Source organism: Mixophyes fleayi, chromosome 6, assembly GCF_038048845.1.
Source record: "Mixophyes fleayi isolate aMixFle1 chromosome 6, aMixFle1.hap1, whole genome shotgun sequence".
NCBI classification, from domain to species: Eukaryota; Metazoa; Chordata; class Amphibia; order Anura; family Limnodynastidae; genus Mixophyes; species Mixophyes fleayi.
Window position 1 is genome coordinate 211,951,004 of NC_134407.1, and position 17,006 is coordinate 211,968,009.

The window sequence follows — 17,006 nt, forward strand, 5'->3', positions numbered from 1 at the left end:
CAATGGCGTGCCAATTCTGCAGTGTGTATGCACTCACGACCAGCAGTGTCCATAGATCTCCATAGAGTTTACAGAGTCATGATCTATTCAGCCGATGGTTAAGACAGATGAAGAGCACAGATCTGAAGGTAAATCTTGTAAAAAAAAAACGTGTATAGTGTGTACACATGAATTGGCTGCTAATCGGGACTATCAGCCGTTGGTAAAATCATTAACGATGAATTTTCCTGTAGTTTTTACCCAGCTTAAGGCTTTACTACTAAAACTGTACTAAGCACACAAAGCAATAACTGCTATCTTACAGCAAGGAATAAGCTCCGAGCTATTGTGTCCTTATATTTGTCCTAGATAAGAAAAACACACAATATACTGTATATGCAGGGAACTGCTACACTGCTTGATACAAGTGTTTTATAAAATACAAATGAACCGAAATTGTTTTGCTCAGAATTATTATGCCCTAGAAACACACATAGGAAACTGCTACACAGTGTATAGAATAGAATAGAATGGATGTCTACGTCTGAACTGTAATTGAATAAACCACAGAACCTATTGGTTATTAGCCAAATGCTAATTACTGAACGCCATTAAAGGGAACTGCTACACTGCCTGATTCAATTGTTTAATAAAACACAAAATATATTTAAAGTGTTCTGCTCTTAACTGATATACCCTAAAAAAAGGGAAACTGCTATGCAATCTATAGTTGAACAAAATAGAATTGATGCTTAATCGCAAACGAAACCTTTATAGCACTATGCATGGTCTAATACGATGACATAAGTAGTGGAAAACAGAGCCCTACGAAGGCATGTTTGGAGACAAGTAGGGAGCCTAATACTAAGACCCATTTATCAGCTACAATCTGTGGTGTACTACGTGAAATACATTTCATTCAGTAACAGTAGAATAAAAATAATAGATATTCATCAATAAGTTATATACTAAATATCCCTTTGTGACAGAAGTTGAGAGTAAATAAAATATAATATCAATAAGAGAATGCCTGAATCATAAAATGACGAGACTGAAAGGTAAAATACCATAAAGTAATAAAAACGTAAAAATTTAAACAGTAGTCGATCAAATAAGAATTATACACACTGGCTGGACATAAAGGACCTATAGGGCTTTTCTTACTTATCACATTATGTTAATATTTTATTTTGGGTGTATACTTTTGTGAAATACATAATACATAACAGCATTTTGAAGGTAACAGCAGCAGTCTCAAGTTCATAAACAGCACAAGCCACCAAAAATGTTGGAAGGTGCTCCAATTAGACCATTCCATAGTTATTTATTTATTAGATAATTCAACAGAGAATCAATAGGTGATAGCTCAGAATATAAACCCTTTATTGGCCTAGGAGGATGATATGAGATTCAACTTGGAAGATGGCAGAAATTGGCATCAGAGAGGAAAACTAGAACAAAACTTTTATTGATAGAGGACAACATCACATAGATTGATAAAGAACAACATACAAGCAGGCAGCAAAACAAAATAGTGCTTTGGGGCTGTTAGCTATGCAACGATGTACAACTAGGTCTCTATCCTATGCGACCACGGCCTATTTTCACTTCAGGAAAAAGTTTACAATTAGATCTTGCTCAATGGCTACTCCTATTCTTTACGTAAAAGAACACTATTCTCTCCAGTCGATTGTAGGACTTCAAACCTTCTAGTTAAACGGATAAACAACTCCCAGAAGCCTAAAAAAAACCTGCCAGTATCTAATTTTTGGGACTCGTGTCAATTGAGGTCAATAGATGTACTTCTTCCATGGATTCTTAATAGATCCTGCTGGCTCCTAGATTTCTTGGACTGGTTCCTGAATTCTACATTTTATCCACCACTGTCTATGAATAAAGCAATAGAAAATGTAGACCTTGCAGCTCTATGAAAAATCAATATCTTATGGGTATTCAAGGCACACCATGATGTTTGTCTACTGATGTAGGGAATAATCACTACACTAAGAAAAAGTGCATGCCACATAAGAAAAGGATAGTAGGGTGCTACATACAACTCTAAGGGGTTTGTTTACTAAACTGCGGGTTTGAAAAAGTGGAGATGTTGCTAATAGCAACCAATCAGATTCTAGTTATCCTTTATTTAGTACATTCTACAAAATTATAGCTAGAATCTGATTGGTTGCTATAGGCAACATCTCCACTTTTTCAAACCCGCAGTTTAGTAAATATACCACTATATGTTCGTTAGTATCTGTGTTACCCTACGCTTACATATATAAATGATCCAAATGTGTACATGTGTATGTCACATTTATGTTCAGTTGGTATTATGCAAATATATGAAATCACAGTTCCACTGGCTAATATCGATCACCATACAATAGCAAACCTTTGTTTATTTATACAGCACCCACATATTACAGAAGATATTTAATCATTCACATCAGTGAAACTTACAATCTATATTCTCTACCACACAATGGTCCAGTGATCTTTGTACTGCAGTCCAGAACATGATACCAACAGTCAGGAACATAAAGTGCATGCTAAATCAGGACGTGTTAATTATGGAGAAAAACATATTATAAAATTGTACCTGTAGAACCAGGATGTAGGAACGAGGTAGGGACAAAAAAGAGGTAAAAGTATGTAAGCAAAAACATTAAATAAAACTTTAATAAATAAAACAAACTTATTGATATTAAACTATCAATACTATTTGCATTTTCCACCCAAAACACATCCCAAACCTTCTTGTTCAAGAGTTGTCCTATAGCTCATTTCAGGTCCATAAATCTTATGTCCATGATAAGCAGGACACATTTGGGCAATGGTCTAGGTGCCGGGGACAGCACAGTCAGTGTTTCTCTTTCAGTGTCCACTCCCGTGGTGACAATGAACCCAGCAACATTTTTTTCATCCACTGCTTCTTCTTCTCCACCATCAATGGGCACCACACTTAGCAGATGATGTACCATGTCTCTGCCCGGTGACACCGGCACCAACTTCAGCTGGTTGTCCTCTTGTGACATGCCCAGAGGAAGGCAGGAGTCAGGAATTGATGGGGCCCCGACCTTGTAGACTTTTACCTCAGAGAACTTCACCTCAAAGGCATGGGGATAGAGTGATCCCCGGGGGCCATAGAAGTACTCCCGCACCCGCTGATCTCTGGATTCCCTCCGACACTCTTTAGGACGCTCAGAAGCCCCACCAGATTTGGGAAGTAGCAGCGTATGGACAAAGTGGGGCAGGTCACGACGCAGATCATTATACAGACGTTCCTGGTCCAAAACTATCACAACGTCCACTTCAAAAGCAGAGGCCGCATGTATTAGTGCCTGATATCCGGATCCTTTCACCCAACCACAACTATTTATAAGACAGCCACTGACTGATGCCCGGCGATTAGAGTCACATCGCAAGTTGAAGACGTTAGCCAGACGGGAAGTTAGCTGGGGAACAAAATAGAGAGTGAGAAATTATACACAGCTCCAGTAGGCAGGAAAATAAATTATATTTTTACACGTTTTCATTTCAATTTTGATTTATAAAATAAGTTCTCTATATCATCCTTTACATCGAATAAAAAGGCATTATAGCCTGGTGAAAACAGCGGCTAAGCTATGATCAGATTGCTTCCAGTTAAGACTTGAAAAAACAAATATCAATTGGTTGCTATTGGCAGTAGCACATCTGTACTGACTGCAAAATTTTATTACATAAGCCCTATTGTTAATAACTGTGTTATTACCCTGGTTTATAATATATCCAAAATAATTCAATGTGGCTGAATATGGAGGTCTGAAAAGCAGTAGGCAAAATATATGTATCACCCTGTGCTGCAGTTTTTACAAAGTGGCATTTAACCCATTCCATAAATGTGACTTCTGCCCCTGTACCACCTCAAGTATTGACTGTTGTTCTCTGTCCACAAGTCTAAGAAATTCTGCAGTGATGTGTTTTTTGTAATAATAACTTAGTAATAATATGATGCTATTAACAATTAAGCCATTTTAACATATATCGTGTTACCTTGTTGTATAGCTTGATGTTCGTTCCTGGAGTCGTAGATCCAAAGTGATAGACAAGTGGGGCCTGAGCCGAGAATCCTTCCTCTACATCTGCTGGCCGCTCTACACAAAGAGCCCCGACTGTGCCAGGCACCGACACGGAGCCCTGACCCACATCCAGCTCCACTAGGGTGGGGCGCCGGCCTCTCCGCACAGCGTAGTTTAAAAGCAGTCGACAGAGTGTGGATTTTCCCACATCTGAGGGACCCGCTATTAGCACCCGAGGTCCCCGCTCCCCTTCACGCTCTGCTTGCACCCGCATCTGCTCCAGTCCGACATGGGTGTTGAGATAAAGCAACATGGGGGTGTCCTTGGACACGTATGCCACATCAGGGCTCCCCCATAGATGCACGGTGCACCCATGCCATGTGAAAATAGCGCCCTTGCTCCCTGGTGGAAACATATACTTCTTGTTCCTCGTCAGCTCTGTCCCAAACATCTCTGCCATCCCGGAGATCAGCTCCACTTGCACAGTGGCCGAGCCCTCTACCTCCAACCGGAGCTCCGTCTCCTTCTCCAGCTCAAACTTAGCGGAGGGAGCAGTGGAGGAGGAACTCGGCCAGGAGCCCCCAGCCTCAGAAGCTCCACCTGGAAGGGACTCGTCTGCAGACATGATAGTAAACTGAAATAAAAAGAAAAACATTTAGTAAATGTGGACAGAATTGCAGTGAACACTACTAGTCATACTTACACATGGGGTATACATTATTGAACTTACTCATACATACTCAACACATACAAGGCAATGCCAGAAATGGGTTCACCTCACCTACCCCCTCATTTATAATCTTCAAATAGATTGTATCACTGTTTCTATGGTTCTCAATAATTTCTTATATGCCTGATTCTATTCCCATATTATTGTCCTAGAGACTACCTCAGAATACTATCAGAATACTATGCTATTTACTTTAAACGTTTATTATTAGGTTGCATATTATTTTAGTTTGTTACTCTTTTCCCACACTTAACTAATTCACTATAAGGATGTAACAATTTGCTGGCTTTTTCTACAGCTGATGCAAGATCATACAGGATCCTAGACAATGTACTAATACAGTCCAAAGACATTGTCACGGCCTACCGCTCTCCTGCATCCCAGCTGTTACCCTGGCAGTCGGGACGTCACTTCCAGACTGAGCGTCCCGGCCGTAGACAGGGCAACCGGGACGCTCCCTCTCTCCACTGCCACCACGCCCAGCGAGCTGTCACACTGCAGGCAGTTAGATTAACTGATTAACCTGTGGGGGCTAATTAGTGCAGGGAACAGCCCTGTTTCTGATTGGGCAATAGTACTACATAAGGCAGAGATTACTTTGCCTCCCTGCCGGTTATAACTTCAGTTTACACTATTGCTGACCAGCTCCAGGTGGTGAAAGAGATTTCTTAACTGCACCAAGTGTTAACCCCTATATGTAAATAGATATAATCACGACTTATAAATATGGGGAGGTGCACCTACACAGTAATACTTAATTGTACAAAGGAGAAAAAGAAATTGTGTTAGAAGGGCACTCTTTTTATCTGAATGTGATAATCACTTACTATTAAAAGTATATATTTAATAATGTTTACATTAAAAAACATCATATAGTGAAATATTTAAACAAGAGAAAATGAATGATAAATTGACCAAAATAAAAAATCTGTTAAAAGGTAGTTAATCTACCCTGCTGTCTCACTGTTTTACTCTTATAGTCAATATTAGTGAGCTGCGTATAGAAGTCTCTATTTCAATCTGTAAGATACTGTTGTATTCCTCTACTGATAAAGTTATCACTCTGTGCGTCAATATTTTTTTATTGAAATCACTTATATTATACACTGTGTGTCCAACAATCTATATAGAAGAGACCACCTCCTAAAGAAACCCTGTTTATATTTGCAGGGTTCTAGAGAGATAGAGGGTTACTTGTTTGAATAGTCTTATTGAGTAACATTGCTATAAGAAACATAATTTCAGCTACTAATATCCCTGAAATAGGCTTAATGAGTATGCCCCTTAGTGTGTGTTCTATATACATGAGCAGCCTCTGTGTGAGGCAATGACCATACCACATATAGGATCCCACTCACGCAGCTGCTGGTAATACATGCTCTCTTAATTTAGATAGACTGCCTACATTGAGTGGTATCCAAGTCTCCTACTAAGCAGTGGCATATCCCTCTAAATAAATCTGCTCATTCGTATAATATTTTTAGACAGTAACAGTGAGCTCAGCTAACACCGACGCGCGTTTCGCTATGAGCTTTTACAAGGCAACCCGATGGTAGGTCTTGATTGGCTATATAAGGGGTTTAGACACAACCCTGTGGTGACGTATGTCAGCTCTTCACAGGGTTGAGAATCGATAGTGTTGGAACCTATTTGATTGGTCCCACTTGTCACATGATCTTGAGGATACATTTTACAGTCGTTACGTCTGTGTGTATGATTTGTTGGCATGGTAACTGATGTATACAAACTTAGAAAAAATAGAAAAATTCAGGTATGGATCAGACTCGGTCATGATCAAAGCTTATGTATTTAATCTCCTGAGCCATATATCTATGAAAATATATTTTGTGTAATAATAACAACTTTTGCGGCTTCTTATTGGTCCATCTGCTCACACCAACATCAACGTCCATTTTAGAATGTTTAATGTGGATCTTTTCCGTTGCTACAAAAATGGGGGAACCCCCGTGAAACACTGTCTCAGTAAGCAGTTTGGATCAAGTTAGTGAAAACTGAAGGAGTAACCGGTGATGCTGCTTTAACCTGTGAGGGGAGGGGTCACTAGGAACAAGCAGATTGGACAGAAGTACACAGAAGAGGACAGTTCAGAAACGGGAGAGAATACAGGTGTCACCCACAGACTGTGCGACAGAAGCACCAGATGACAGAGCTTCTGCAATTTATTCAGGACAGTAAAAGAAAATGGAAGGGAGAATATGATATGAATGATTAATTGCTGGGCAGATTCAATTAACTGTGAGGTGTCGCTGGACATCTCAATACGGTAACAAATCCCTGCTCATTATCTCCTCACATCTCTATGGGACGCAAGAGAAAATGAGCAGAGAGTTGAGTAAAACCATTGAGGCGATATGGCGTGTGGACTGATCTTGAGACACATTGCGGCACCTTGCGCGAAACTGACGTTGCCCCCTAAATGTCATGGCATGTTTTAGATTGGCAGACTGCCTGACACCATCCTAGGTCCCATACCTCCAAAATAAATCCCTATTTTGGTGGGACTGTGTCAATTACTAGACCCAGAAATTGTCAAGGCCTTGGTGATAATGTGGGCAGGGTTTGGTTGGAACTGGACAATGTCTGGGTTGCAGTGGGCATGGCATGGGCAATGATGGCATGGCTTATGCCACGATTTGGCTTTTTACATTGAGAGACATGTAGCAGTAGGATAGGGGTAATACCCCTCTGATGACTGAGCATGACCCCAGAATGGAGGGTAACTCATCAATGATCAATCCATCTCCTTCTGAGAGACAAACTGACACCACTGGAACTGAGGCAAGGAGAAGGCGAGCTAGCTAGATGGCTGTATAGAGAAATGTGACTGCTGCCATCTCCCCATCCCCCTCTCCACATTCACAGCACACTACCAGCACTCACCTATAGCTCTTCCTCCCTTATAGGAACTGACCAGAAGTGATTAACTGATGTCACTTCCGGTATCATGAAGGATCGTGAGCGAGTGAACACATTGAGTGGCGCGCTTCTGAGTGTCCCGTAACCAGAGCCGTGACGTCACAGCAGACTACAGAAAGTTACAGGTTACCAAGATAAACGGCGATTACAGAATACCAAAGCCCATGTCCTTACTGTGGGAGGTCGCCATTTTCTCGTGGTGCAGATATTCTACAGGAACGCAATGGCTATGTGACAGCCTTTTTCTTTCCATCTCTTGACAGTTCCAACTTGTCACTTCCGTACACAAGGACTACGGCGACCTCTAACTGGTAAACATTAAAGTTAGGTACAATAAATAAAGTACTACGAAAAGAGCAGAGCGGCGGCCATTTTCTTGTAGTCCACCAGAGTAACTGAAGTGTAAACCTAAATTGTACTCAACTACAACTCACACCACGCGGTGCTATCGCTTGAGAAAGTTGTATTTGTCAAGACCAGAGATGATGAGTGAATGGATTTGTTTTGGTGGCATCAGTGGTTGAGGAAGGGTTGATAATAAGGTCTCCATGCAGAGATATAGGGGACAATCACTTGTCAACATTGGGTGAATAAATAGAGCAATGCCCAAAAAAAAAACTATTACTAAAATAAATGCTTTATTACGTTGGTAGGGATTGATAACGAGGCACTAAATTATTTTAATACTAAAATATATCTATGAAACTTAAACACATGAATCATCAAGTAAATAAAAATGTAGAAATTAAAAAATTTACTTGTAATACAAACCTTGTGCTGACTCATTTGAGTTACGAGGTCATCAGTCATGCTGTAATATATGTACATAGCTAGCTAGTCCAGTCTCACGTGCGACGGTGTGTCTTCACGTGTGCACAGGCCGGCAGTGTCACGCACCAGACCCGTAATTCCTACCTGCACCAGGGTCCAGCAAGCTCGCTCTGGTGTCTTTAGGGGTGATGCCAGGCATCCTTCCATGCTTGGTCCCAATCAGGGACAGTGTTCCCCCCAGAAATTTTTACCAGCCGGATGGCATTAAGAAGCAGCCAGGTGGGGGCAGTGTAATACTTTGCAATAATATTGAAAAATGTTGGAGTTTATTGCCCACACCTGTCAGGACTAGTCAGACTGGTTGTCAGTGGTCTAACACACACTGCTGGCTGCAGTGCTCACATAGTGCCTGTTATAATAGAAGAAACAATGGTTTATTCTATTTTAATAGGACTCTGTTGACCTCCAAGAGCCGGGTAGCAGGTAAAGACAGCCAGGAGGAGCACCCAGGAAATAGGTGCTGGGTAGAACATTGAGGGTACTGAGAATTGGTCAACTGATTATTTCCAGGGGATAACTACCTTGTCAGAGCAGAAGAAGAATCTTACTCTGTCTGACTACCTCACTTATCTTCAAAGTAGGCATTTCCTCTTGCAGAGGGGTTTGACCTAATATAGGGCTCTAACTATCTTTGAAATACTACATGTCTTGGAGGACCATCCAAAATATGCTACTTCAACACTATAAGCTGCTGTTCGAAAATCTCTTCCTTGGCTTACCCACGTTTGCTAGAGCTTGGGAAACGGACCTAAGGACCTAATTAAGTGAAAATCAATGGATCACAACCTTTTAGGCTATTCACAGTAGCGCTTACAGCATTTCAATTTTGGAAATGCTAAAGTTTTAGCCTGCAGGTACCACTGTCTGAGTCATTTAAAATGTTCCATGGTTCTCCAGTGATTATTGTAGATGCAGTTCGGTCCTAGGCTCCCAACTCCACCAGTCCCTTGATGACACCTTATTGGCCAAATGTTATAAAGACTGCGGAATGGGTACTAGGAAGCAGAGTCTCCAACGGCCCAGAGTTCTGGCTTCTAAATCTATCCACCATGCCAACTTTACAACATAACAAATCTTTATTGAGACATCTGAGGCATACTGCTATGGCAGTTCTACCCTTATGCTGGAGAAACCCTCCACCCCCTCCCTGAAGGAATGATGCAGTAGATTAAACTATAACATGGACATGGATGACATCACAATGTCAACAAGAGACCATTATCAAGAGTTTATAGTTTAGATGGCTGGATTTTAAAAAATTCTGAATATTTCAGATCACTATCTAATTCACCACATAACAACAGGTCATAGGTTTTTGAAAACCCATAGCTGAAGATGTAGATTGAAAGTTTCTCTCCATAAGAGAACCTGGATTTAATCCCTCTAAGGACTGTGCTGAAACCACTTGCCCGAAACTTGACACAAAAAAAATAAAGTCCCGTAACCTGGACTAAGAGCAAATTATCAGCGAGGATGAGAGGCACAGATCTTTGGCAGAGTGGAGGGATTGAGTTGGGAGATATTTTGAGATTAAATTTAGGAGGTGCACTTAGGTGCAGTTTTGTTAATGTCTTTGTATGTTAGTAGAAGTATTTTATATTGGATTCTGTAAAGTACTGGAAAGCAATATAAGGACTAGCACAATAGAGCAGCAGTAGAACACCATTTAGCATGGAAAATTAGTGTAACTTCTAGAATTTTTTCAAAAACTTTTTAGGGAATTGCAATAGTCAATGCGGGAGATAATTAGAGAATGACGTAAAGTGTTTGTAGTGTCTTGCGTGAGATATCTGCATATTGTGGATGTTTTTTTCATGTTACAGATTTTGCATACAGATTTTACGTGGTGGACAGTTCTGAGGCAAGCATGACATCTAGGTAGCAAGCTTGAGAGGTTTATTATAATGTCAACAGAATAGAGATGTTAGGTAAGTAGCTTCTGTTGGCTGGTGGAAAGATAATTAGCTCAGGTGAAATAATGAGTTTGAGGTGGCAAAAGGTCATCTAAGATGACATGGAAGAAAATCATTTAGTGATGCAGGCAAACATAGATGGTGAACGAGCTGGAAAAGATAGCTAAATTGTGGTGTCTGCTGCATAGAGGTGATACTGTATCCCAGAGAAACGTATTAGTTTTCCCAAGAGAATTGGTAGAGAGAGGGAAGATCAAAGGGCCATGACTAAGCATTGTTGCAGTCTGATAGAGGAATTGGTGGATTTAGAGAAATAAATACTGAAAGAGCAGGGCTCGGTTCAGTAATGTTTAAGGCCACAAAATACATAGATGTGCCTGGTGGCCGAGAGGTATTATTACTAATATTGTAAATTTGTAAGGCGCCACAGTGCTTCACAGCGCCGTACTGTAGGGGAAACAGGACATACATAAAACAGGAACCTACAGTACAATGTAGACAAAATAAATGCACACATTAAAACAAAGGGTGTGGAGGAACCTGCTCATTTGGCAGCTTACATTCTAAGTGAAAGAGGGCACAAGAGTAGCAAATGTGGCTTAGAGTGTAGATTGTGACAGTTGTGAGGGTGTATTAGTGTGAATAGTATTATCAGGGATGAGGTAAGCTGTAAAAAAGAGATGGGTTTTCAGAGAATATCTAAAGATTTGAAGGCTGTGAGAGCCTGAGTGGCGTAGTTGGGAATTCTATAAGTGGGGAGCAAAATAGTAAAATATTATAAGAGAAAAAGAGAATTTTTTTTTCTTGTGCGGGGGATATTCTCTAATGATTATCCAGTACCTGAAAAACACCAGAGGTGCCACTGTTCTGTCTTTTCTACTACCAGGGGTTAACTAGCAGAGCTAGTTAATCATCCACAACTGAGTGTCATATATATGCCTGCCTCTTCCAGCTTTCCTTGCTGGTCATTAATGTTTCTGAGACTGTTTATGTTTGTACCTTGCATCACAGCCTGCTTTTTCTTTGTTTCTGTGGCTATCCATACTCCAGTTTTTGCTTCAAAATACAGCATTAATCAATCACCTGTATCTCCCCTGAAGGTAACCTGAGAATTGCATTACTCCTGCGAATCTGCTATAACTAAAAATCTGTTTATACTCTGACCCAGTCTGTGTTCATTGCATCGCCTAGATGGTTGTTTTCTCTGCAATAAACAGTTCAATGTTTTTCATCATATGTCTGGCTCCATGGCTATAATTGCAAGACTTAGTTTGTGGAAGTTTAGTAACACTAAGGATTTGTAATCTGCTGCTACCATGGTCTTTAACTGACTCAAGTCTATTTCTGTAACCTGCATTTCCTTGAAGTGGATACATGCGCTGTAGGTCCATAAGCCAACCTCTTGCTTCTAGAAAGGGGAGCTCCATCATTAAATTTATTGTCCAAGCAGATGTACTTGTTGCCCTTGGATAAGAAGACAGATATGATAATTTCTATGCATTCTATATATACCAACAATTACATCTCAAGCCCTTTTGCAAAACACAAAATTATATTTTCAACTATATCCCAAAAGTATGGGGGGGTGGGCTACCGCGCTCCCTTTTAATATATAGATCAGTAATGCTGCCTGGGGGACAGAGCAGAAGGGTAGTCCCAACCCTAGATGGTAACTGAATAAGTGGGGAGGGTGGTCCCCTATGGCGCAAACAATTGGGTGAAGGTGTTGTAGGCGCTGCTTACTTCAAGATATAAATACAAATACAACAGCGAGCAAATAGCTAAACATATGGACCCTTGGATAAGGTGACGAGTGGTCTCAATACAAATAGTTTCAGAGGAATGGCAATTCAATACAATCAGTATTTATTCCTTAAACATAATCCAGAAAAATTAGCAGGTACCTTGCTATGTGTCTAATCATATATACATAGACAATAGTCCTCATAATACATAAGGATGACAAGTAAAACCATGGATCAACCACAATGATAAACTGAGACACAGCCAAACAGACATTTAACCACCTGTGAACCCGGTCAATACACTGATATATGTTCAAAGTCCATAGGGATAAAGTCTCTGTATATCCTTAGGAGGAGTGGATCCGATATACAACAATGCGTCTCCCTCGGCATCCAAAAGTAATCCAGTGGAGCGGATGTGCTCAGTCCGGAAGTACAAGTCCGTGGTAAAACAAATATGTTAGGGATGATGTCTGTGTCCTTTTTCCAAAGCTTAGCTGTGTCCAGTAGGGTGAATGATAGGCTTCTTCAGGGATAACTATAATCATTATTGTTATCCCTGAAGAAGCCTGTTTGGTGAAACGCGTTGGTTACACGCCTAAATATACATTTCCTTATCGTCCCGTTTATACCGCTACGAGTAAGGACTTTCTCCACTTTAACCGCATGCGCATTTGGACTGAGTCGCGGCCTCTCCGCTTTAGAGGAGACAACACATCGATATCATACACTTTTTAGACATAATTTTTATTATGCACTCAGAAAATAGGGCAACAAAAAAAACCCTAAAAACAATCAAATAACTATATACTGATAAATAAAGAATTTGAGTCAATCCCATTGAAAGTCCAAAGAGACTGAGAGGCGATAATTTAGACACGAACACGGCAAGTGTTACAGCAAATATCACAGGTAGAAACACTGCAAAAATAATTTTTACAATAAATTTAATGTGAGAAAACCACATATAAAGTTGTAAAAGGCACCACCTGCAACACGGCATAGCTTCACCATCTACATTGTTAAATTGAGGAAACGGGTCCATTTAGTGATATGATAATCTGGTAGCACATATCTATTTATTTACCATGGCATCACCAATTTAATTATTAAAGGAACCTGCTAAATGATCTTTATTTATTTGTGATTAGGACTGGGAATTTTATATGTTAGACATAGGTTTAGGCATGAAGTATTTATTTCATAAACATTGACATTGTAACTGCTCCACTTTACACTGCAGTGATACTTTATTATACACTGTGCAACAGATTGTGTCTGGATTGTCATGTGTGAGGATACACTGTTGTATGATTTGATTCATGTACACTGTATTTTAGGATCTATTGTGACTTGACAATCTGGATATCGTCTTAATAGTTCAAGGCGCACATCAGCATGTTTTTTACTGGAAAGCATTTGCTATTTCAAATTGATATTAACCCATAGTTACTCTCCCGGAATGTCCAGGAGACTCCTGAATTTCTGGAGTTCTACTGGACTCCCGGGAGATCAAGGCAGCCTTCCGCATCTTGCCAACTTCCTAAGTGAAGTGGGTGGGGGCAGGACTTAGTGATGCAATTCACAGTGAATTGCGTCGTCCTGGCCCCACCCTCTTCTGTGATATGTCAAAAATGGTGTCATTTAGCAAAGGGGCGTGTTCAGTCCCCCAGGACACAGCAGTGAGCTCTCCCATCCCAGGATTGTCAGTAAAGAGGTATTGACCTGTATATCAGTGGTGGGCAACCTCTCTTCCGTATCTGCAGGTGTAGCTGTGTTGAGTGAACAGTTGATTGGAGGAAGCCTCAGCTCAGTCTATTATGTGACTGCAGGAAGAATTGACAGTGTAGACTGGGCAGATCAGAAGATTACAGAGCAGCATCATGATTGACCTTCTTTCCTCCCCGGGCGGACAGGAATATTCCTGACTGATAAGCTAAGTGAACTTTATGGTGTAGTGGTAATTAATGGTTTATTAGTGCCCATTAATTAATTAGCAGTCATTAGTTGCTAATTAGTGGGGGAGAGCATTTGTAAAGGGGAGTAAGGAGTTTTGGAGTACATTCTGGATTTGAGGGCAGGTGTGGGCATTTTGTATCATGTGTAGGTCTGAGGGCAGTGAATTCTTTTTTCTTTGCCTTTTAGAAAAAAATATTTTTTGTGTGCAACGAGACAAGCAAATGGTAGAGAGAGGAGGTATACGTATGTACGTGTGTAAATCTGTATGCAACACATTTATTTTCTGACCTTTCTTGTACTTCACTAACACATTTTTTTAGGATGGGAATTGATATCCGGTACAAGAACTGGGACTGGTCCATAGCAGCAGAACTATGATATGTACACTGAGCAAGACAAGAGCAGACAAACACTCTACAAGTATGCCAGAGATGCACCAACTTCCATATATTTTTGAACACTGTAGTAAAGAATTATGTGTTCCATTAAAAATGTATTGTGTCTTTATTAACGGGGGAGTGGGGACGCATATTACATATTTGTGTCTATTTCTTTCATTAAATATATTATTTTTATTTGTTCCTATAGAATGTAAGCTTGTGAGCAGGGCCCTCTTACCTCTCTCTCTGTCTGTATTACCCAGTATTGTTTTATTACTGTTTGTTTTCAAATGTAATGTGATACGGAATTTGCTGCCACTATATAAAGGAATGTTGATGATTACGAATAAAGGTAATGCACGGCCCTTTTGAAGGTTAGAGGGCCACGAGTGCAGCCCTAGAATTCTATCAGGTTCCCCATCACTTCTGTATATTGCATTGAGCTGCTTAACACCATGCTTTAACTCTCATGATTTAAGGAGATGACCTGTATACTATTATTTTGACTTGTGCCGTCTTATAGTTCTAACAGATTTTTTGATGTGTTGGAGTTATGCGATTTGTTAACCATAGATTTATTTATTTCAAGTTTCTGCCACAAATGCAACAGCCTTACACACATTATTTCACTGGACAACTACTTCCACTATGTTTGCATTAATGAATATAAGATTGCTGTCTGTGGGTTTTTACATGTGCACGTAGATCAGATTTGATTACAAAGCACTTTCCACACTCAGAGCAAGAGAATGGTTTCTCTCCAGTGTGTCTGCTTTGGTGTCTAACCAGATCTGACTTACCACTATAACATTTTCCACACTCCAAGCAAGAATATGGTTTCTCTCCAGTATGACTTCTCTGGTGTCTCACAAGATTTGAATTACTGATAAAACATTTCCCACATTCAGAGCAGGAATAGGGTTTCTCTCCTGTATGAATTCTCTGATGTGTAACAAGATGCGAGTTACAGGTAAAACATTTTGAACATTCCGAGCAAAAATATGGCTTCTCACCTGTGTGAATTCTCTGATGTGTAATGAGATGTGAGCTACTCCTAAAACATTTCTCACATTCTGAGCAAGAATATGGTTTTTCTCCTGTGTGAATTCTATGATGTATAACAAGTTCGGACTTACTATTAAAATGTTTTCCACACTCAGAGCAAGAATACGGTTTCTCTCCCATCTGAACATGCCGATGATAAACAAGTTCTGATTCCCAAGTAGAAAATTCCTCATGCTCAGAACAAGCAAATGTATTTTCTCTTCTGTGAACTTTCTGACATCTAACTCGACTCAAGCTACTGTCAAAACAATTCTCATCTAAGGAGAATGATTCAGAGTGAACTGCCTGATGTTTAAATATATCTGATTTAGTAGTAAAACTAGCATCACACACAGGACATGAATACAATGAATCTCCTGTGTGAATTTTGCGATGAAAATCCAGCTCAGATTTATCAGAGAAATTCTCCCCACATTCAGAACACGTCCATTTTAGTCCAAAAGGTTCAAACGATACTGCTTCATCCATAATGTTAGGAGTTATATATTGTGGTTGCTCTGCTGTATATATGTCAGTGTCTGTGAGATTTCCTTCTTCACAGGAGACAGATTCCTCCTTAATATGAGTAGATGAATATTGTGTATGATCTGCAGATTTATATCTGTCAGTGAGATTTCCTTCTTCACATGAGATAGCTTCCTCCTTAATGTGGGTAGATGTATATTGTGTGTGATCTTTGGATGTAAGAAGGTCGGTTTCTGTGAGATTTTCTTCTTCACGTAAAACGCATTCCTCCTTAATATGAGATGTATATTGTATATAACCTGTGGGTGTATAAATGTCAGTGTCGCTGAGATTTCTTTTTTCATCCAAGGCTGATTTTTCCATAATATTAGTGGATGTATATTGTGTATGACCTGTGTGTTTATAATTATCTGTGTCATTAAGATTTCCTTCTTCACATGTTACCGATTTCCCCTTAATGAGAGTAGATATATATTGTGTGTGATCTGTGGGTGTATGAATGTCAGTCTGTGGGATAATGCCAGATTCCTCCTTACTGTGAGCAGATGGATATTCAACGGCACCATCGTTAGGTGAAACTGTTGGAAAGAAATGCATTGTGGTTAGACGTTCGATCCTGGCATATAGCGGTCATATGATGTTGTCATATATATATAGTTCTTTAATTTAATTGTGATTTACAAATTTGATGTATCGTCTCTAGATACTTTTATAAACTTACCACGTAATCTGATGGATTGGTAACTCTCCATCATATATTCGTACAGAGTTATGTGCCCCAAATATTTCCACACCTGTATAATGAAATAGAAAATGACATTGTCAGACCTTATAGGAACCTGATACACACACACACACACACATACAGATGGAATAATATGCATATAGTAACATTCTGAGCGCTTTCACTGCTCCAGTCTCTGGACATGTGTGCGACTACT

General features: G+C 40.0%; 2 protein-coding genes across 2 annotated transcripts in view; both read right to left on the reverse strand.

Annotated features, from left to right (window-relative positions):
* Positions 1–17,006, reverse strand: part of LOC142159894 (uncharacterized) — a 43,088-nt gene that overhangs the window by 17,855 nt on the left and 8,227 nt on the right. The window contains exons 4-5 of the mRNA XM_075214750.1: positions 16,787–16,859; positions 15,256–16,643 (exon numbers count right to left, since the gene is read on the reverse strand). Coding sequence (XP_075070851.1) covers positions 15,256–16,643; positions 16,787–16,859 — 1,461 coding nt within the window. The remainder of the gene's footprint in view (positions 1–15,255; positions 16,644–16,786; positions 16,860–17,006) is intronic.
* LOC142159929 (polyribonucleotide 5'-hydroxyl-kinase Clp1-like) lies at positions 1,429–7,766 on the reverse strand. The gene is made up of 3 exons (XM_075214813.1): positions 7,672–7,766; positions 4,015–4,674; positions 1,429–3,434 (listed from the first exon to the last, which is right to left on the reverse strand). The coding sequence occupies exons 2-3, from the start codon at positions 4,663–4,665 to the stop codon at positions 2,760–2,762; spliced, it is 1,326 nt and encodes a 441-aa protein (XP_075070914.1). The 5' UTR covers positions 4,666–4,674; positions 7,672–7,766; the 3' UTR covers positions 1,429–2,759.